This window comes from Geospiza fortis, unplaced genomic scaffold, assembly GCF_000277835.1.
Source record: "Geospiza fortis unplaced genomic scaffold, GeoFor_1.0 scaffold302, whole genome shotgun sequence".
NCBI classification, from domain to species: Eukaryota; Metazoa; Chordata; class Aves; order Passeriformes; family Thraupidae; genus Geospiza; species Geospiza fortis.
Window position 1 is genome coordinate 531,238 of NW_005054572.1, and position 23,103 is coordinate 554,340.

At 39.5% G+C, this 23,103-nt stretch overlaps 1 protein-coding gene across 1 annotated transcript in view; it reads right to left on the reverse strand.

The window, feature by feature from the left end:
• The window catches only part of BRWD1 (bromodomain and WD repeat domain containing 1), a 45,361-nt gene that overhangs the window by 14,004 nt on the left and 8,254 nt on the right, over positions 1-23,103 (reverse strand). Inside the window, exons 10-30 of the mRNA XM_005429740.3 lie at positions 22,647-22,747; positions 22,015-22,055; positions 21,196-21,294; positions 19,714-19,864; positions 19,130-19,264; positions 18,113-18,241; positions 16,707-16,932; positions 16,212-16,397; positions 14,709-14,892; positions 13,194-13,284; positions 12,115-12,255; positions 10,634-10,719; positions 9,533-9,728; positions 7,357-7,473; positions 7,151-7,258; positions 6,690-6,814; positions 6,510-6,592; positions 6,068-6,179; positions 2,944-3,005; positions 2,020-2,175; positions 846-966 (exon numbers count right to left, since the gene is read on the reverse strand). Of these exons, the coding sequence (XP_005429797.1) occupies positions 846-966; positions 2,020-2,175; positions 2,944-3,005; positions 6,068-6,179; positions 6,510-6,592; positions 6,690-6,814; positions 7,151-7,258; positions 7,357-7,473; positions 9,533-9,728; positions 10,634-10,719; positions 12,115-12,255; positions 13,194-13,284; positions 14,709-14,892; positions 16,212-16,397; positions 16,707-16,932; positions 18,113-18,241; positions 19,130-19,264; positions 19,714-19,864; positions 21,196-21,294; positions 22,015-22,055; positions 22,647-22,747 (2,650 nt within the window). The remainder of the gene's footprint in view (positions 1-845; positions 967-2,019; positions 2,176-2,943; positions 3,006-6,067; positions 6,180-6,509; positions 6,593-6,689; positions 6,815-7,150; positions 7,259-7,356; positions 7,474-9,532; positions 9,729-10,633; positions 10,720-12,114; positions 12,256-13,193; positions 13,285-14,708; positions 14,893-16,211; positions 16,398-16,706; positions 16,933-18,112; positions 18,242-19,129; positions 19,265-19,713; positions 19,865-21,195; positions 21,295-22,014; positions 22,056-22,646; positions 22,748-23,103) is intronic.

Genomic DNA, 23,103 nt, shown 5'->3' on the forward strand with positions numbered 1-23,103 from the left:
CTGGAAATATCAGAAGCTGCTTGGTACAAAGCCCTGAGAAATGGAACACAAGCTGAGTCATATCTGAGGAACTTTTAGTTAATAAATTCAAAGCACAAACATTAAAAAGGAGTGACAAGAGTTTAGTCTAATTATATTTTTAAAGAATCCCAGCTATGATGTTTCTTTCTGTTTTCCCTTAAAGACCTTGCTCTGAGGCCAACTGACCACTGAAAACAGTGCTTCCTGTAAAATGACAGATTTAAAAATCTTAAAAATAAGATTTGAGAAACTGCTACAAATTGAAATTATAACTTGATAGAAACGAGCTGCCACAAACCTGTAATTTCATTTTTACAACTAATTTTCCCAATTCTTTATGCCTGTGAAGCAGACATACCCCAAGTCTGCAGTTCTTCACCTACAGAATTTCCAGTTATTTCCCAAAACATTTTATCCATCTTATACAGAGGAAATGTCTCATCACTGTATTTACAGACACACTGAATGCAGGTTCAGATGAAGAATATACTTAAATTTATTTTCAAGCTATGGCTGACCAGCACATCCATCAAACCAGAGCTCTGGCATCATTACAGAAGAGACAGAAGGAAGAGTAAGTTTTTATCATTTAAAATGCTGCTGAACATATTTAACATTTCACCTCTTGTGTTTAAGCTCATTTCTGAAAATAGCAACAGCTTAACCTGCTTCAAAAGTTCAAAGTAACTCAAGGACAGCACTTAAAATCTGAATTATCATCAGCACTGAAGTAACTCCAGGGAGTTTGTTACCATTTGGTGGTTTCAAATGGTGAATTTCTCAGGGCAGGGATGCCAGGGTTTGCTGTGCTCTGCAGCACTGACCTGTAGAAGCGGTTGGCCAGGCGGGTGCGGATGGTGTTCAGGTCCGTGGGGTACGCGACCACCGTGCAGTACTTGGGGTACGTGCACAGGTCCACAGGGCCAGCAAAAGCTGCTGAGATGTCTGGTGAAAAACAGCAAGAACAGCAACATTTAACTGTTTGACTTCATTTTTGGCCTTCCAGTGCCTGAAGGAGATGATAGGAAACAGACAATTTCCAGGGGATGGAGGGACAGGACACAGGGAATGGCTTAAAACTGACAGAGAGCAGGGATGTACGGGATCTTGGGAATGAGGAATTGTTCCCTGGGATGGAATTCCCAGAGCAGCTGGGGCTGCCCCTGGATCCCTGGCAGTGCCTAAGGAGCATGGAGCAGCCTGGGACAGTGGAAGGTGTCCCTGGGACAGTGGAAGGTGTCCCTGCCATGGGATGATTTTAAAGATTCTTTCCAACTCAATCCATTCTATGATTCTACAACTCTGCTGCCTTGGATTCTCTTTTTAGTGCAGGAAGTTTTGTGTTTTCTCTTTTTCTTCCTTCTCCTTTTGATTACCTCCCAGTGAACCAATAAACCTTTGTGAGGGAAAGCCATGGTAACATTTTCATTTTGTTCCCTCGTGGCACAACACACTGCCAGAGTTATAAAGCACTATGAGGGCACTTCTGCATTCAGCAAAGTCCATGATCCTCTCCCTGATGATTCTTAGGATCATCCTTGATTTCTGCAATAGGCCAGCACTCCACATCTCCCATTTCTGATGCCATTTCTGAGGACAATGCCCTAGAAAACTGTTTCATATCAAGATGTGGCTTCAGATTTGGAGTTAAATAAGCATATTGAAAAGAAGAAAAAATAAAAGAAGAAAAATCAAAGAGAGATTAATATACCCGCCCATGGCAGGAACTGGACTGGTTTTCAGGTCACTCCCAACCCAAGCCATTCTGGGATTTTATTTCAAAGCCTGCAGGTCCATGATAAATGAGATGGATGTTATAAAACCAACGATGTACAAAATCATAAAGATCTCAGTACAAACACAACGAGCTGCACAGAAAAACATTTTCTCATTAAAGTACTTTATGACAGGGAATTTTTAAAGGATGCCATGGATATTCCAGGCTGTCTATAAATGTACCATCAGGAGAAAAGCACCTGAAGCTCAGCTCACACTCACCAAGAGTCATGAGCTGATCAATGCCACGGATAATCCGTTCACAGGCCTCATCCCGGGACTTCATCCCCCACTCCCCCTCCTGGGGTTTGTACAGGAGCTTCTCCACCTCCTCCAAAGTCACAGAGACACTTGCTCCTAATTCCTCAGGCTGATCAACTACAGACAGCAAATTGGAGAAGGAGTGAGAATAAGATAAATTGTTGAGAACTCACAGTTATTAAATAATTGTGTGCTTGCAACTGACAAAAAAATTCTTGCCTTGAAGTAGAGTTTAATGCTAAGGGTGTGGGGAAAAAAAAACCCAAAATGGATACAAACAGCAAAATGTTTTAAATTCTGTTTTTCTGCAGTTTTGAATTAAGTTTATTACCTTTCTGACAGCTTATTCAGTAACTACTTAATCAGTATCTCCCAAACTTTCCTCCCCCCTCCCAGCTGGTACTGACAATACTGGAAAAGTGAAATATTAAGACAAACCACAAATTCCACTCTTTTATTTACAGATAATCTGGATTTGACCAGCAAACTTTATAAATTGTTGGTTTTAAACTATGTGCAGTAAGGGTTTGCTGAGTGGAAATTATTTTATTTATTGTCTTCTTACACCCCCTTTTATTATAGTAACTACAACAAATTCATATTTTGAAACTTGAGATGTTTTTTGAAAGCTGCCATTTGGAAGTAGCAGGTTTTATTCCCTAAGTCAGAGCTACACATTTAAATTACTTTTTAAAAAATTTCTCTGAAAATGAAAAAGGAAAAAAATATAGGTTATTATTTAAATATTTAAATTATTTCACTGAATCTGAATCAAGACTGTCTTTAAGACAGGAATCACCTCAGGTCCACTACCTGCATGAAACAAAGGAGCTGGAAAGAGGGAGAAGCACATTAAGCTGTTTTATTAAAGGTTTTTTTACCTACCATTATCAGGAACTGGTTCCATGTCCCATGGGCTCAGCTTTTCAATTTCACCATTGTCCCATCTGATTCACCAAGTAAAAAAAATACAATAATAATTTAAAGTTACTAAGCATATTTAAATCTTAGCTATAAGCACTGTACATAAATTACACCTATTTGTAGCTATTGACAAAATACACTGTATAAACAGGTACAGAAACACAGGCACTGGTTTGCAAAGAGCAAAAAGGGAAACATTGTTCATAATCAATTTCAGGTTAAAATTGTGCCCCTGATTTTGGCTGTATGCCACTTGCCCAATACATCAATCAATTTTACAAAGCCTGTATCAAGAGGGTGAAGAAAAATGAGCTGCACATTTGGAAAAGTGAGATAACATCAAGGGGAAGATTTGAGAAAAAACACAAGAGATGTTTTTGCTGATCACAACAGGAGTTGTGCAAGTCCATGGATGAAGGAAGAACAGTAAGTGAGAAATTTCATGTTAGCACTTCCATTTATGAGGCAGAGAGCATTAAAACAAAGAAAATAATAAATATAAAATGAAGAAACTGAAGTTAATTAAGGTTCAAGACAAAGCAAAAGTAACACAGGCACTATTGATAGACCTGGATATTCTGATACTGATAGGTGCTCTTGATAGACCTGGATATTCTGATACTGAACTATGAGGTGTGAACATCATTCTGAGATCTCTCCAAATCCCACCACATTTGGGCAGATTTTTACATGCTTTTAAAAATACATAAAATACCAATGAATTTTGCTATTTCCAAGGTAAGAAATGTCTGACTGGATCAGCCTCACACCTCACTGATGCACACAGGCAGCAGAACCCTGTACAGATGGAGTGCTGGATCTTTCCTACAGCTGGGTTAATCCTTATGTTCCCATTTTTCTTTTTTATTACAAGCACATCCCAGAAATCAATAGATCAGACTACACTTCACTAATTTCCCTCCAGAGCTTTGCCAGCAGTTTCCTGTCAGAGCTCTCCAAATTCCCAGGTCTACTTCTGATGCATTAATAAACTCAGATATTTGGTCTAATGCCTCCTGTGCATTTATTTCAAACCAACTGGAAACTGCAATGATCATGCTCAGAATATTCTGTAACTAAATCCCTGCTCTGGCAACAGCAGCTCTCCATTGCTTTGGGTTTCCCAATGCCTTGGAAAACCTGGATCATTCAGCCTGTTGGATTTTTATGAACTAAGAGTCCTAAAGGTTGATCTGTTCAGTTCTCCTCCCCAGTTACTATGCAATGCTTCACAAGTTGTTGATATGCACAAATGGATATATTAATTCATCATTTTGCAGGTAAGACTTTATCAAGAATTCAATACAGCTTAAGCCCCACTTAGTTCTGCTTAAGTTCCACTCATCCAGGTAATGCAACTTCATAATAAATCAAGCTGCTTCTACACAAACACCTATTATTGTCTTGCCAACTAAATAACAAAAAAATTTAAAATTATCTTCAATTCATTTATTTTCCATACAACAGTAACAGTGATAAACTGAAGTAAGTGTGGCAAAAAGAGCAACAGACCCAGACAAGTCACAAAACCTAAATACAGCTGCCAAACACTCCAGATATTTTCACAGACATATCCTAGGATTCTGCTCTAGAAGAACCAGATAGAATAAAGTCCTTTTGGAAAAGGATCTTAAGGAACACAGCATTCCTTCCTTCAAAGCAGCTCTAGACTTTCCTGTTAAAGGCTGATACATTAAAATATTGAAATATCCTTTAGGTCTCACGGGAGAAGGGAGCTCAGGAAATTGGCACCAGGCTTTTGTTCATGACTGGAAAGTTGATTTGGAACTGGCCAAGAAAAATCCAAAGCCCACCTGAACTTGCTCCTAAGGAACATCTGTGGCACACAACAAAACACATGGAATGGATGGAAGGTAACAGGCAAGAATTTCGGTCTGGGAGTTACTTCAACCTTCCCACCAAGGAAAATCATCGACAGAGAAGACAAGTAGATGAGACAAGGAACCAAAACATGTAACACAGCCTTGGCAGTGTCAGTGGATTGTCTGTTAGCTATAAAATTTCCCTTCTTTGTGGTGAGCAACAGGTTCAACAGCCTTTGAGTGAAAAAGCAATTAAGAAGTCCTCCAACAATGAAAGTGTGACTGTTCAATGTAGTGTACAAGGCATGGGAATTATCTCTGGGCATGATGGAAATAGGAATATTGAATATTCACTGTTTATTTTCCTTACAGTTCTCCCTTGCTGGGAGAAACCAAACCAATCAAAATCCCAGAATTATCCTTTCAGTGCCTGATGGAGGTGACAAGAAGGCTGGAGGGGACCTTCACAGTGGAGTGAAGGACAAGGGGAATGGCCTTAACCTGCAGGAGGGAAGGGTTAGATTAGATACTACAAAGGAAATCTTGACTCTGAGGGTGGTGAGGCCCTGACACAACTTGCCCACAGTTGTGGGTACCTCATCCCAGAAGTGTCCAAGGCCAGGCTGTTTGGAGCTCTGAGTAACCTGGGCTAGCAGAACATGTCCCTGCCTATGGCAAGGGACAAGACTATCTTTAAGGTCCCTTCCAACCCAAACCATTCTGTGAATTCCAGACAGTTTGGACAGGGCAGGACAAGGTCAATATCCTGAGTCTGAACACTGAAGTCCAGAGATATCTTTGTTTACCCTTCCCCTCCTTTGTGGGAAGGCCTGTTTGTTAATATGAAAAAGGGTGCACAATGTTAAAGACAAAGTGTGAGGACTTGAGGCATTAAGGACCTTGATGTCAGCAGCCACAGAGGAGATTCGGCATCCCCAAACCAACTACCAGTGCAGACCAATAATTAATATTCACAGAAAACTGCATTGCTTGCTTCATGGAAGGGACACACAATTACTCAGTACAGGAAATGTGAAAAGGTCAACAACTGCTTTTACCATATCACTACTCATTAACAAGCTGCCACAAGCTATTACATATCCACACTGTGCTACAGCAGCAACTTAAAACCATTAAAAAGTGACAACACCAGGAGTAAAATCATTGAAGTGAACAATTTATACACTCCCATAGCAATGAGGCAGTTATGTGACAGCAAAGGCATTCTAATAACATTGGAAATCAAATGTTTGTGTACTCACTTGACACTGTAGCACTGGAAGTGACTGTCTGGATACTGAGGCTGATAAGGTTCCTGACCCAGCACTGTCCCAAACCACCAGGCATCGTCAATAATGGAGCGGAACCTGTCGGCTGCAGCAAACACAGACATTCTGCTGAGAGCAGCATTTAACTCTGTGGCTGCCACAGGCAATCAGGAAAACTTTTGATAAATGTACTGCTTGATTTCTTTCCACAATTTAAGTTCTAGACTCACTGACAGGTAAGTCTGTTTAGCTTTAAAATAAAAAAGGGAACAGAACAGTCTGGATATGTGTTTTGGTGACTGTATTTACATCTACTGCAGTCCCTCCAAGGTTCCAATTTCTGACTCTTGACCCTACAAACAGCACATGCTGCAATTAGCTAAGGACACCTTTGTGATTTCTAAACTGTTCAGTCCAGCACTCAGCAAACACTTACAGGCCTGCCAGTTCCTCTGCCGGGCTTCGTCGTAGAACTGACGTAAGATGAGGAAGTCGATGACATCGGGCATGTCGTGGTATCTGGGTAAAAAAATCATCACTCAAGTGTGCCTCAGGGCTTCAGGAAGAAGAGAAACATATTCTTAACCACTTTTCAGGGAACTAAAACTGCACATACCTGATGGAAAATGATTTGTCTGTGTGTTTCCCAGTGGCGTGATCGATAAAGGCAAGCTTGAGGCAACACAACGTGGGAGGACCAACTTCGTATCTGATTCCAACAATTTTTACCAATTCCTGATCCTACAGGTAACAACAAACAGCTTCAGCAAGTTTTGTCTCAGGGACCATGCACAGAACTGCTGGTTTAACAGGAATTAACCAACTGTACCCACATGCAAAATACTGAAATGAGATTTGAGATTTCAATGGAAGACTGTCTGTCAGCCTTAGGATTTTAACACAGGTCTTTCATTTGGCTTCCCACAGAAAATTCTGCAGACAATCTGATAATTGCACACACTTTCCCCATAGGGAAACATTAGTAACCTCCCAAATGCATGTTTGGCAAACAGAATAATAAAACTCTTCAGTCACAGACTCTGTTACAAACCCACAGAACCTTCAGTGCAGACTTACCCTAAGCACCACTTTTCTCCAAGGCTCCTTGTGTGGATTCAGTTCATAAATGTTATTTCTCCTCACTGCTTCAATGTAAGCTTCGTGCCCTTGTCGGAAATATATCACCTAAAAAACACCCCAACCAGCCCAAACAGTGAATGTTTTCCTGAATTCAGCAATTATAACAATCACAAGCACTGGAAGATGTTAATCCTTGTTCCTACCTCGTCCCCCATCTGAGGGACAAAGGGGGACCTTCGGAGAGCCGTGTCTGTGATCCAAACTGGAGGGTGCCAGTCATAGGACAGCTCCAAGTTCACTGGTTGTGCTGCAGCATCAGCCTTCAAAAATCAGACATGATGGACATGAATTCTAAACAAATCATTCCATTTTGGTTTGGCAGATAACAGCTTAACTTATAAACGACTAATCCACAGCATTTCCAAACAGTATCAGCAGAATTCCTCCAAGGCTTTGTTTGAGTTGTAACTGTATTTGTAATTCTAATACTAAACATTCCTTTCCTATCTGGAGATTTGAGTGAGCATGTCATTATTATGCAGGCCTTAGCAGAAGTTTTGTCATTTAGAAGACAGTCTCAGTACCCAATTAAAAATTATTCAAGCTGCAAGAAACTGATTCTACTTCGAAGGAAGTGAAAGGATAGAGAGATAAACAGGACAAATGCATCAAAATTACCCCAGGCTTACAAAAATAAATTGTTTGCTCCTTTATGAGAGAAAACAACTAACAGTACTTATTGTAACTTAAGGTAATTATTTAAATTAACTTTAAAAAAAACAGTAGCTTAAAATAGAGTAATTATTGTAACTTATAAAAAAATTAAATATTCAACCTAACTATAAATTGCTACCAGCAATGCAGTGACTGTGTCCCCTATGCATTAGGCAGTTTAGTTATAGAGTCACAGAATGGTTTGGGTTGGAAGAGACCTCAAAGATCATCTTGTTCCATGCCCAGCCACAAGCATGGACTCCCTTCCTCTATCCCAGGCTCCTCCAAGCCCTGTCCAAGCTGCCCTTGGACATTTCCAGGGACAGGGTAACATGTGGACAACATGTCCCAATGCCTCACCACCCTCAGAGTCAAGAATTCCTCCCCAATCTAATGTAACCTAACCCTGCCCTCCTTCAGTTTAAACCCCCTCCCCCCATCTTGTTCCATCCTTTAGGAAAAGTCTGATACTCTGTACTGATATTTATTAATACATTTCCCCTTTAACATCAACCTTGAGAACCCTTTTCATTGGGAAAATGAAAGCACCTTCACTGGGAATGCAGATTCTTGCCTACAAAGCAGCAGATGCCTCACACTGGGAATGGTCTCAAACCAATCCCATGTTCTCTGTATGTGCTGACAAAGATCCTTGGCTGATGGCAGTAACAATTATTTCAGCAGTTTCTAACGAAGGCACCTAACCCCTAAGAGAGAAATGAAGATTGTGCAGAAAAAAAATGTGTGCAAGCCCTGTGTCAGGACCCAGGACATCCCTCTGGCTGTCCTGAGCAGCCAAGACCCCTGCCAGGGGGCTCAGAGACCCTGGCACAGAGCCCAGGACCCCTGTGGTTTTGATTATGACCCATGGAGCAAGTTACTGATCTTAGATGAAGATCTGCAAGCCATGACAAATTAAGTAGAATGATAGTGAATTTATCACAAGGTGAAAAAGTAGATTTTGAGGTGTTTAGAATGAGGATTCGGGGGGGCAAGATGGAGGGATCTGGGCATGTCCAGCCTTTCTCCTTCTTCTTCTTGGCCTCCATCTTCTGCTGTGATGTTGGCACTTTTAGATTGGTTTAGAGTAGAAGTTCACTGTCTAACATAGGTGATAGGTACTGGGAAGTAATTGTAAATATTGTACTCGTAGTTTTTAGTACAAAGATAACACTGCCCCAGGGCAGGCAGAGTGCCTGGACTGTTTTGCTGAGCGGACCTTGGCAGGACAGGAGAAAGAATTTTATAGGTAAGGAACAAAAAACAACTTTAAGACCGAGAAATGAAGAGCTCTGACTCCTTCTTCAACTGCCAGCCTGGGAAAAGAGACTTTCTAACACTTCTTGGGGTCACTCTGACCAGCTGGAGATCCCGGCAGCCCTGGGGGGCATCTCCTAAATTACACTCCACTGGCTCCTACTCCTGTTCCTATGTCTGAACAGAGGTGTTCCTGAGCCAGTCCCTCCCATTTCCCTGACTGGCCCTCATCTTTGTACTGCCCCCTGGCCCCTGGAGAGACAGCTGGCCCCTGAATCTGTGTGTGCCTTGGCCCTGAACCACACGGCTGAATTAAACATCTGTGCGTATCATACAAAAACCCTTTTTGCTTCCTTACTCCGGACTCTACCAGCAGCTATTCAGGTCGCAACAAAAAGAAAACTGTACCTCCTCCTGCTTTTTTGGTTTGGGTTTTTTCCTTCTCTTCCTCCTTCTCCTCTTGGGAGGCGAGGATTTCTCAGCGGACACGTCGTCCTCGGAGGTGCTGCAGTAGCGCAGCGCGTTCCTGCGCGAGCTGCGCACCGGCGGCTGCAGGTTGATGCCGGCGTCCGCGATCCAGTCCGAGTATCTGCTCGAGGAGTCACTGTGCACAGGGGCAGGGAAACACAAACACAGCCCAGCTCTCAGTGCTGCACAACACCCAGCTCCCTCAGCAAAATACCAAACAGCAAGTGCTGTTGACAACAACCTCAAAATCACTTTGCCCCTCTTGTAACTATTACTTTACTTGAAGCTTAACATGAATTTTTGGGAGAATCCAGTAATTCAAATTTCTTTAAACAACTAAAGTCTGGTGAATGCTAAAATCAGTGACTTTAGTCAAGAAATATGTACAATTCTGGACTTATTAGGAGCCCTCCTTAAGGAACACATGAACGAAATGCTGCTTAAATTCTTTACACTTATCCAAATTTCAGCTACACATCCACTCTGAGTGGATCTCTGAGTACCATCATTCTCTCTGAATATTTTTTATTTCTATCACTAAATACTAAAAGAGTATCTAAAATAGCCCCAAGGAAATTATTAAAAATTATCTATAACAGTTCTACATAAAAACAGGAACTTTTAAAAATTCAGATTTTTCATAAAAATTTTTTAAGAGCAAGGTAAAAAAAACAAAAATTCCCCAAACAAAACTGGGGGAAAAAATTTCCCTAACAAAATCTTTCATCCCTCCAAAACCAGACCAAAACATACTGTAGAAATATTCCAGACTCTTATCCCTCTTTGCCACACAGCAAAAAAAAGCAGAGAGACTTAGAGTTACATTAAAAAAATATGAATATTTTGGTGAAATGGAACAGTAAGTAACAATATAATGGGTCAGTGAAGTATATTAATTCTACCTTATATTATTATTATTATTATTATTATTATTTATTATTATTGTATCATCACATCTGAAGCACAACAAAGCTTTCATACAACTCTTAATTTGTCAAAATTCAAGTAAAACTCATTATGGAATATGATTCTTCACTTTACCTAGAACTATTACTGTTGCTTTTCTTGTCACTTCTCCACTCTTCCTCTTCATCAGATGAACCAGAACCCTCACTTTCTTCAGCTTCCTAAATTTAAAAATACAAACTTAAGCCAAATCCATGTTTTAAAGGTGTGGAACTTAAAAACATGTTGTCCTCGTATTATCAAATTTAAAGAAGTTTGGTAAAAAGTTGTTAAAATGGAAATAAAAGTAATCAGGCCATGTGAAGTGCATAATAAAATCTGACAGGGAAGAATTTACATTACAAAAGGATCAAGAAAAACATCTTCTCTCCACATACAACAAGGGGATGTTCTGTCACTATGATTTTTTTTCATTAGTTCTGCAAGTTGAGGGTTTTCCCCCCTCCTTTTAGTATTAAATGATAGACCAAGTACTAATTAGAGTACTCATGCATGTATTTAAATGCAACATTAAACAGTAGAGATAGACCAAAACACATTATGACTTTACTAATTTCCTGATTGTTGCTCATCAACTATTAGCATTAATATAATGTTTTAAATGTGTTTTTCATAACTGAGTCAGTATGATACAATGCTCATGTGTCAGGTTGTATTTTGTCAAGCAAAAAAAAAAACAGGAGAAAATCCCATGAGATTTCAATTGTGCCTTCAAATGTTTGAATTAGTCCAACTGATTGTCATTTTCAGAGTAACAAAGCTGAGAGTCCTCTCACTAAAACCTGCTCATACACTGTGCAGATGATACACTACAATATCCAAGTGCAATACTCACTGAACTTTACATTCCATTTAAGTGATTTATTGTTTTTATACACTGAAATTCTTTATTAGGAGGCAAAGAGAGTCCATTTCCAAGGAACACCATTCCTCATCTTATTTGCAAGACTTCCTGATGTCCTCAACACGCTCCCTTTTGTTCACTGCTCCTCCTTAACAAAGTGACATCTCCAACATATCTGAGCTTCTCTGCTCCTTCCACTTCTCCTTTTCCCAATTTAAAATTATTTCCTTGAGGGCAAGGCAAGACAAGGGCAGTCCTACCACCCATTTACAGTCTGATAACACATCAGACACAACAAAAAGCTCCTGCTACCCACAAAGCCCTGTGTCACTTCAGGTCAGAGGAACAGACCCTGTGGAATAATCACATTAGCAAGAACCTTCAGGATTTTCATAGAAAAACACTAAACCACATCTAAACTCCAAATGTCACCTGAAGCCAACAAACTGTCCATCAGTATTTGACAGGGGCTGTGGATTTGGTTTAGAATATTCTCAGCAAAACCAGTTGAACCATTTATAAACTGACAGGAAATATTGTCTTTATTAAAGCAACACAACAGGTATGAGAAGTACCAAAAATGATGATGCTTAAAGAAATACTTTCCCTGGGGTTTTTTGTCTGCTTGTTTAACAGAGAAAAGGCACATCTACATGAAATTTCATTTACTGAGCTACTCAAGATCAAAATCCAAACTCAGAGGAGAACTCACCTGCTCTATCAAGCCAAAGCAGTTGTCCCTCTCCTCCTCAGAAGACTCCAGCTGCTCAATGTTTTTCCGTGTTCTGTAGTTGGAATATTTCCGCCTGTGCAGTCGACGCTTGGATTGGATTAATGAAGATTCAGAATCACTCTGATTTATAAAGAAGGAAAAGGACAGGAGTTAAATAAAAATATTTATCTGGCAAATTTTTATGAGGGGGAAAGGGTGGTTAAAAGCACTGCTGAATGCAAAAACTGAAACAGCATGATGAAGTTAAAACTCCCTTTCACAAGAAATAACTTTCAGGTAAGCCCAAAGTTTAAAATTTATTGTTACAAATTTAAGATTTATTAGTTGTTCTAAGGAATTGTTCTTTTTCTTTATAAACTACTGTGACAGCTTCATTCACATCACTTGATAAATGTATTTACAGACTCAAGACATAACTGCCTACAACGTACAATTATAAAAACAGAGAATGGTCTGGGTTGGAAGGGACCTTAAAGATCATTTTGTTTCAAACCCCAGCTCCCTCAGTAAAGGGGATTGTGCAGTGGAATTCTTGTGTCAAATTGTTTTGTACTCTAAGACACAGCAAATCAGGCAACAAGCTTTAAAAACAGCACAATAACCAATGTTTCCTTCTTGTCAAAAAACAGGTGATAAAAAAAGCACTTGAAAAGAGGGGAGGCCGAAGAAGTTTCTCCACACACAAAACAATGTTATCTAAAATAAAATGACAAGGAACAGCAATATAACCTGTGATTCCTCAAGCACAGCACCTTGAATGCTCTCAGTGCTTCAGCAGGACTTGCCATAACTGTGTAACTGCAGTCAAACCAGAACGGCCTGAAAGCCATCTTGCCTTTAACAATTACTCCCAAATACCTCACGCAGAAGCAGGCAAGACCGAAAGCAAAAAGAATTCCAGGTATCCATAAAAATAAATCAAGCCTTGTCCTGCAATAATTGGGAGCTGAATCATCAGAGTCCTTGGAAGACCATACCAGAAACCTCTGCTTTCATTTTCTACACCACCACGTGTCCTTGGGCACAGAAGGCTCACTTTTCCAGAAGCTGCCACATACCTTTTCCAGTGACTCAAATGACTTTTTGTTCTCTGTTGCATAAAGATGTCTCTCTTCTTCCCCTTTTGCAATCCGATATTCTTCCTGTTTCCTATAAGAAAGCCATGAAAATCTAATTCTACACCCGTTTTGACAATGCTGGTCCTTCCAGGGATCTCTCTCACACTCAATTCTATTCCATTTTTAATTTCAGATGTTATTGTTGCTCAATTAATTCTAGACCATCCTATCATTTCCAGGCAAGAGTAAAAAACATGGATGCTAAGAAAGTCTTCCTTCCAAACATCAAAATATAATCTACATTTTCAACCTCATTTTAAATTCACATTTTTCCATTTGCAATCACTTTACCTCCCAACACTGGGAATTCCTCTTAAAACCCCCAGAGATGTGGTAGCACCTATGGTTGTGACTTTAAACAGAGATGTTTAGCTACTAATTCTCCTTTTCACAGATTAATACTGATAGTACTTTTGAAAGCAACTGGTTTAGCATTTCAAGGGGTTGTAACTCATCACCTCCCAAAGTCTCACAGAGAGCACAACCTCACCCAACAGCACTTAATTTAGACAAACCAAGCTGCTGTGCTGTCCCTAGTGCTGCCTGAACTTGTAACTTTTACATTTTACAGATTCTGTACTGGATCAGTGCACAACTCTGAACTCTATACAGAATGCTAGTTAGTTCTCTTCACATTTTGGTCAGACTAAACAATCCTTCTGGGCCTGGAAACCAAGGTCAGACCAGCTGCCTCAGGCCCTGAAAAGTATAAACAAAAGTGAACTGGGGGGAGAAGCAAACTAGGGGGATATGACTTCATTACCTGAAGCTGTAATTGGACAATTAACCTCTGATATGCAAATAGACCAAATTTATTACCTGCCAAAAAAATCTCGTGACCATGCTCTATATCATGGACACAGCCTCTGCCAGGCTCTTGCACTGCTCAAGAGCAGTTGGGGGTTGAACAAAAGCAAAAACAAAAGTGAACTGGGGGGAGAAGCAAACTAGGGGGATATGACTTCATTACCTGCAGCAGCAATGAAGCTGGACAATTAACCTCTGATATGCAAACAGACCAAACTTTTATCTGTCAAAAAAACTAGTGACCATCATCCACCATGGATGCAGCCTCTGCCAGGCTCTTGCACTGCCCAAGAGCAGTTGGTATAAACAAAAGTGAATTGGGGGGAAAGGCAAACCAGGGGGATATGACTTCATTACCTGAAGCTTTAATTGAAAAATTAACCTTTGATATGCAAAGAGACCAAAATTATATCTGCCCAAAAAATCTCGTGACCATTGTCCACGGTGGACACAGCCTCTGTGAGGCTCCTGCACTGCCCAGCTCTTGCACTCTGCCTGGCCCCTGCTCTGGGCAGCCTGTGCAGGCATCACCTGCAGGTTGCAGACAGACCTGAGCAAGCTGGGGGGGATCTCTGGCACCTCTTGCACTCTGCCTGGCCTCTGCTCTGGGCAGCCTGTGCAGGCATCACCTGCAGGTTGCAGACAGACCTGAGCAAGCTGGGGGGGATCTCTGGCACCACCACCCTGCGCCTCCAGGCCTGCAGGTCCCTCTCGGTGGCCATCTGGCTGCGGGGGGCGTTCTGGTGCATCTGCCGCACGCCCTCCACCTGCCCGCTGCGCCGCAGCCCAATGTTGGGCGGGGACTGGATGTCCAAACTCGGCCTTCTGAAAGCTGAAACACACAAATCAAAATGGTTTTTGCCATGCTGAAGGGAACTGGAAGATTCTTGTTAAAAGATAAAAAAAAAAAAAGAATAATGGCTGTGTTTTTATCTCTAAGTACGTGACCTGTAGCCTTCAGTGATGTCTCAGGTTTGAGCTTTTCTATTTTTCACATTCTGTGCTGCTTTAGTGTGTGGGTCTGAGCTTTGCATTATGGGATGGTGAACTCTGTGCACAGAGCAGGAAGACAAAACAATTCCTGCTCCAGCTGGGCACCAAGGACAAATGATCCAAATCTCAGCCCAGGAGCACAAACACCGTGGGCTGGAGAGAGAAAAACAAGCAGGGTGGGACTGCAGGGGCTAAAGCTGGAATGGGACAATGAACTGCAAGGTGCAAATGGAGCAGAACTGATCCCAGGGACAGACCCCGTGCCCGGCCGTGCATTTTGGGGCCATTTTGGTTCATCTTGGGTGCAGCCCTGGCTGGGCTCTGGTGCTGCCCAAGGTGCATCCATGGAGGAGATGCTTTGAATAAATCCCTGCTTTATTCTTTAGCTCTGTCCAGCCTCTGCTCTGGGGCAGCCTGCACAAGGCATCAGTTCTGGAGGATTATGTGTCTTGTAGAAAACAGAGATTACACAAAGTACTTTAAAAATGGTTATTTCTGCTACTGTTGTCACAGAATCAGAATCACAGAGTCATTTAGCCTGAAAAAGACGTCCAAGATCCAGCATTTGAACAACGACCACCTGGTCAACCAGACCAGAACACTGAGTGCCACACTCCAGTGGTTTCCCAAACACTTCCCAGTGGAAGGAATTGTGGTGTGACAGAATGGTTCTTCTGAACTATTTCAGACAGTTCTGAGGCCAGTGAGGCTCTAAAAAGCACTTTTCCTAGAGCTGAGCACATATAATGAATATATAATTATGTAAGAAAATATGTATTTTTTCATCTATATTATATAACTACATAATTAAAACTCTGAAGACACAGGTTAGGAAAGTATCTTGTTTAGATCTGGGACAGGGGAAACCAGTTTGAATAATGGCACACTACTTACTTTGCAAAAAGTAAGGAATGCAATTTGCAAAAAAATCTACTGTATATATTTTGCATGCTATTAATGACCTTTTCCTTTTAAAGTGAAAGGCTTTATAATTTAATCACAGGAGCAGCAGTGATTTAATGAATAAAATAACCAAGTTAGCACAATGTTAAAGGAATCTCAGAATGACACTGAAGTTAAAACCTGTTTCAGTATTAGACACAGTACAATAAAAACAGAGACAGAACAATTACTGAAGAATTTATCAGCAGTTCTAACCTCTCCTGGGTGTTCCCTCCCCGTTTTGGGGACCACTTGGAGCAGATTCTTGATCAGCTCCAGTTCTCTGATCCTGTTCCAGCTGGAGCTGTCTGATCATCCCATCCAGAATGCTGGGCTCCAAGCCTGGCTCATCCTGGTCAACTGTCTGCTGGCCAATCACCTGCTCAACAACTTCTCCATCACCTTGCAAGTGTGAAACAGATCAAATCAATGAACTTATTCCAATTATTTATTCCAAGTGAGACATTTATGGAATGTACAATCAAACTGTTTGTGAACATCACTGCCCACAGAAAATAATTGCAACATCCATTTGAAAAACTGATTTTTTTTACTTTTTTAAATTGTATTTACTGTAGGACCTTCCAGCATCTTTAGTGAACATAAATACAAAATATTAAGTGAAAAAAGAGTATTTTTGAATTGCTGATGCCCCCTTAGGAACTAGTGAATAACCTACTTCTGAATGTAGAGCTTTAGTGACATTCTTACTTGTTGCTACATATCCAAGCTGAGGAATCAAATGTTCATCTGCACAGTTCTCTCTTCCTGGCACCAATCTTTGATATTTTGTGGGATGAGGGTTTCCATCCACATCCACTAAGAAGGGAGGAGGCATGAGGTGAGGGGCCTGCTGGGTCTGTTCATCCAGCACGTAGTTGTTGCAGTCTCGGAGCAGCGGCCGGTAGTCAGTGTGGAAGAACATCTGATCAGGAATCTAAAAGGAAATTTTATTTTTATGTCAGCAGTTTGGAAAAAAAGAATATGCTAAAGAACAAAGAACAAGCACTAAAGTCCCTAAAATCTACTTAAAGGTAGAAGAAAGGGCAAGTTTCCAATTCGAAAGATGATTTATGTGTAACTTCAGTTAACCTGGATGGGTTTTGCAGCACTGCAGCTTTCTATAGTGCTTTTGCAGGCAACAAAATTCTTTCAGAAAATAAAAAGCTGAAGTAACTTGATGCAAAAGTACTGTTTTACACTTTAAAATATTTATCTCTCATTCTGCATTTTTGCCCTACAATTACTAGAATCACAGAATATTCAGAGTTGGAAGGGACCCACAAGGGTCACCAAGTCCAATTTGTGAGTGGCCCCGAAGTTTCCTTGCGAGGAAATCTTTGGCTAAAGCTCAACACCAGCTCTAATTAAAGTTTTCCTAATCAGGATTTCATTCCTAATCTATATCCACCTGAAGTTTTTTCTACAACTGCAAGTCTGCTGAGTCCATGAGGCTGAAGGAAAATGGTTATATACTTATTAGATCACAGTCAGAATGTTTGCTTCCAGCAGTGATGGCAAAGATGAAGGGAACAAGTTTCAATTTCAGCTGAGAATGCAGAGCAAGGAAAAAATAATTCTTTAAAATGACACACATGGAACCAGCATTGCAATCCAAAAAAAAATGGAGGGGAAGTGAAGAAAAGAAGAAATATGTATTTATCAAAACAAAAAGGAGGCAGGTTGATAAATTCAAAAATTTAGGATAGCATAAATCATTGGATCAGTAATTCACTTTTGCTTAACTTAATCAACTACAGAGAATTTGGGCTTGAGTGAGGAAAGGCCTAAAGAAGTGCAATATAAATCAGCAGAAATTACAAACAGAAGCATTTCTGAGGTTGAACAATGAAGGTGAATTAGCTGTCTCCAAGATGAAAATGTATTCCAGGAACATTCTTGAGAGCTACTCCCATGGGAATGTTAAGATATTGGGTTTTTTCTGCTGTGCCAGGATCATATAAACAATACAATCACAGACATCAAGAAATCCATTACATTTAGATCCTCTAACCACACGAATTATTTTTGCATATCAACTTTTAAATTAATTAATGTAGTAATGTAATTTTTAGTTAGAAACTCCATACAGAGATCTGATAAAAAGCTGAACTTACCTTTTCATAAGGCCTGCTACAGCCAAAGCCAAATATCAGCAGATGTCCATGAGAATCTGTGCATGCAAAATGCTGCCCATCTGGTGAAAATTTACAGTCAAAAACAGCTCCATGTCCCTGGCCTTCAATCTGGATGGAAGGAAAAAAATTCAAGATTATTTGACCATTTTTTGAGAGCAAACCATAAGCATCCAAAATTATTTAGTCCATGCATTTCCCTAAACACCTCCAATTAAGGCACAAATAGTTTTGTTACTTCAGTATATTTCTTTTCCCCTTGAATTTAAATCCTGAACCAATTCTAAAAGATGCAGTAGAAGGTATGAAAAATTACTGTTCAGAGAATAAAGAAATAAACATGTTTTTCTGAGGCTTTTTAGCTGTCAGCACACTGCCTGAAATAAACTGGAGCCAATATAGACTGGTTTTGTTCAACAACTTTCTAGACAAGAACTTACGAATATAAGAAAGAAGTTGTTCTTTATTTTAAGAACTTAAAAATAAAAAAAAAAATGCTCTTTGCTGTTGACAGACCAGGGAAAAAGGATGAAAAATTTATATGAACATTAGCTCAGAACCTAAGTCTCAGAGAAAATAACCTAATTTAAAGTATTAATGATGAGCTGTCAAATGGAGCCCTCAAGCACTGTGCCAATGGATATTAAGATTATAATTTTTCATCCTGTGGAAAATACAAGTGTCTTGAAACAATGGCCTAAAACAGAGCCTTTTAGATGGCACCTCACCTCAGCTGAGGAAAACAATTAATATGAATGAAGTGTACAATGATCTGCAGTAGAAAAGAGTGTAAAATCTGCAATAATCAGGAAACTCTAAGGTAAAAAGCTCTAATGAAATAAAATGAATTAATAAATTTTGCTGGTTAAGGTTTTCCTGTTTGGTTGGGGTTTTTTTTCCTAAAGATGCAAAGGTATGAATGTTGGTGGCAGTTCCTTAAGCTGGTAGTGAACACACTGCTGTGTGCTGAGAACAAATGGGGTTTAAAGAAGCTCTTACCATGTTAAAATAATGTTTTGTTTTGGTGCCTTTGGTGATGTCCCAGATGAAGATGTTGCCATCGTGGCCTGCAGACAGCATTATCCTGCAATCAAAGGGATGGGTCTCCAAGACAAACACTTCATCTGCATGGCCCTGCAATGGAAAATTGCACATCTCAGGAAAAAAGGGAAATCCACAGCAGCAGGACATTCACAACAGAGCCCAAAGCCTGTGCTGTCCTCTCTGGAAAATTAAACCCCAGGCAGCCATAAAGATTAGAACATTCCAAAGGTAAAAATTTTCTGGATTCAAGCAAGAGCTGTAGAAATATGAAACTTTTGCCAAAGGATGGTGAATTATTCAATGGGTGAGTTACTGCACAAGAATTTTATTTATTCCACATTTATTTGTTCTTTTATTTACAGGGAAATTCCAAATCTGGAGGAAGTAGCAAATTTTGGTTAAAAGAACTCCAAGAACACCCCACTTGCTGTACCATCCATACAGAGCTTTCAAGATTGATCAGCTCTAATTCTAAATTCAGCATGCACATGTCACTGCAATTCCAGGAAAATCTTCCAAAAGCAAGGAAAATCCCATACCACCAAGTCATGGAGCAACTGCCCTGTGCTGGAATTCCAAACTTTGAGCAGGTGATTATTCACAGCCGTAACAACATAGTTGTCATTTTGGTTCCAAGCTATCATGGTCACTTTAGGCTTCATGAATTTGTCTTCTTCTGCACAAGTGTCACTATTTGAAAGAAGTCAAACAGGTCAGAGATGTATTTTATATTTTAATTAGCCCATTTCTATATCAATATACAATAATCAGGCAACAGAAAGGAAGTGAAGAATTAAATTCTGGTTGAAATTTTTGTCCACAAAATCCTTCATTTAAAGCAAATCTGGATTCTTAAATTTTAAAGGACTTGATAATCTCCCATTTGAGATGCAAGGCAAAAAGGCTTTCCTTTTTCACGGAATCTTGGCTCCTCTACAATTAGAGTCCTAACATAAATCCTGCCAAATTTTGGACTTTTTACAGTCAGCTTTTCCAACCAACTGATTCCCAAGCCAGCCTCTACATTAGCTAAGCAGTTTTTAATAAGTCCCAACAGAAACACAGTAAAGATAACATTTCCTTTTAACCTCAATCTATTTCCTTATTCTCTCCCTAAAATACATTTATAGGATTCTGTAACACTGCCCCTCAGCCTTTTTCCAGTCAATCCAAGGAATAATATTTCCTTGAAACACCTTCACATGGGATTATCTTTATTCCACTTACAAAGACTCTGAACTACACAGTCACAGTCAAATCTCAACTTTTAATAACTCCTCCTTTGTAAAATCAGGTTTCTTTCATGGTCTTTGTCATCAAAGGAAAAGCTTGAAATCACCCTCCAATCAAATGGGTACCCAAGGTGTGGCTTTTTATTTCATCACCTACAAACCATTTCATCAAAATCTAATTTAATCACCTACAAATGAATTTATGTTCAGTGTCTGTGGAAGCTTACTGAGCTTCTGTACTCCTGTAAATCACTCCCCCTTCAGGTTTACCCAACACCATAAAATAATCTGATTTTTATCTCTAATAACATTACCCAGACTGTGTGCCACCAGCATTTCATTAATTCACTTTTTTAAAAGCAGAAAATGGGAACAGACAGGAAGATCAGTCCTTGAGGAAAGCCACCTATTCCATGTCATGACCTCTCCTGCAAATAGGTCACCACCTACTTTATTTTTACTAATCTAAAAATATTTCTCCCATGACACACCAGGTGTCAGACTAAAACCCAGAGAGAGAAGTTAGATTCTTTCTGTTCACTTTTTTCCCTGAAAAGAGGCAATAAAATTGACTTGGTACAGAGTACATTTGAGAGCTTCCTGAACACGTAGGAATTTATGAAAGCACTCAAACTCAGCCATTATTACATCACCAGAACACTCAATTCACCCCTCCCAAGACCACAGAACTTAACCAGGATGCTGCTCTCACTCTCATATTTGAGTAATTGAGTTTTTCAATCTTTCTGAATTTAGATAAGGAAACCATGAAATGAACATTTCACCTACCCCAGCAGCCGATCAGACATATCCAACAAAATGCTCCTCCACTCTGCTTGCTCGAAACGCCAGATCCGAGCTGTCCCATCTCTGCTGCCACTTATGAACCTGAACAAGGTTTAAAAATTCATTCATTTATCCTCCAAAAAATCTCCTTTAAAGTATCTTTAGAGTTGGACACCACCACAACATAGATTTTGTAGTGGAAGACTGATAGAAGTGAAATCTTCAATTTGTGTTCAAGAGAATTCTTTCCATTCACTTTCTTTCCAGAAAAGCAGGAAAGAGTTTTTCTGAACTGGAAAACTGAATAAAGTTGTCAAAATATGAAGAACAGAGAAACAAGTTCCAAAGTTTAACTCAATTCACAAATTCATCCTCAACTCCTCCTCAGCACAGGATTTCAATGTATTTTAATTGCAGAGTTTCAGATACTGAAGTAGAGGCAATAACAAATCAGATGAAAAGGTTCTAATTCATTTTTTACTATTTTCACTGCTTTTTTCCTATTTCCTACACAATACTCAGTGAAATTGAAAGGAAAGGAGGAGTAAAAGGAGATTTATGAGGCCACAAACACACTGGGTACATGAAGAAGTGGTAAAATTCCTCCAGGTAAATAAAACCCAAGCCAGGCAAAAAATATCACCTAACACAGATCAACAGAAACTGGAACAGCTGAAGCTTAATTATGCTCCTGCATCAGTCCAAAATTTCCCTTCTGAGTTCTAAATAAGGAGATTTTCCTTTACTGGGAACATCCAGTAATAGATTCTTAATTCCAAAATTATGTATTTTTTGGCCATATTTCAGCATTTTTCAACATACCTGTCCCCACCATTAGAAAACTGAATGCTGTCAACTTTGTCCTGTAAGAAAAAGTAGAGTTTGTTAGAAATTTTATTTTTTAAACAGGGAAAATATTTTTTTTATAATTCTGAGATTAGTAAAATCTGAAATAATGAAAAAATAAAATGTTGTGTTATTTTTAAGAGTTTTAACAGCATGGCAAATCAAGTCCAAACACTGCCCAGAATCACTAACCATTAATGTATCTAAAATGCATCTTTTAAAAACTGCCTGAATTAAACATGAGGGATTAACAGATTAAATAACCTGATTCCAATACCATAAGCCAACTACAATGGTGAGGAATCTGTTGTTCCTACTCCTACGTACACTTTCCTTGAAAAAATAAACAATAATTCACTTTTATCACAATAAAAACTGCAGGAAAAGCAGATACCACACTTTGTCTCAGAGTAGAAAAGTCTCCCCTACATAAAAAAAAATAAGTACTGATCAAACCTTATCAATGCAACAAAAATAAAGTCAGATTTTGTAGGAGAGGAAACATTAATGCAAACAAAATTAATTAAGAGCATTTCTAAAAACCCACTCATAAAATCAGCTTGTGATTTCAATATTGCTTCAAATGAACTAATTAACTAATTACTTACAGCATGACTTTCCAATTCAGCTATTTTCTCAGGTGTTTCAGAGCCAAAAAAATACATCCTGATGACGTGGTCAGTGCTGCCAGTTGCTAAAAACATCCCACCTGTAAAAATCGAGCAATAATTAATCTGCTGTGGAAGAAATTAAAACAGGTCACCACCATCTCTCAGAGGCCTGGTTTAAATAAAAATAAAAGCCCACAACTATTTGGAGAATGGCACATTTTTCATGCTCTTCCACTGACACACATATGTGGAAGGAAATCCCTTTCTTGCCCCAGAAAATGTTCTCAGCCATAGTAAAAATAAACTGATGTTACAAAGGTTTTAAAATATATCTTTAGGGCAATAGTGGAACTTTTAACATTAAACTGCACAGAGGAGCTTTCAATGGTGGGGAATATGGCTCTGGATAATCAGAATTATGTAGATGATTTTCATTGTAGTCTGTGCCTCATTT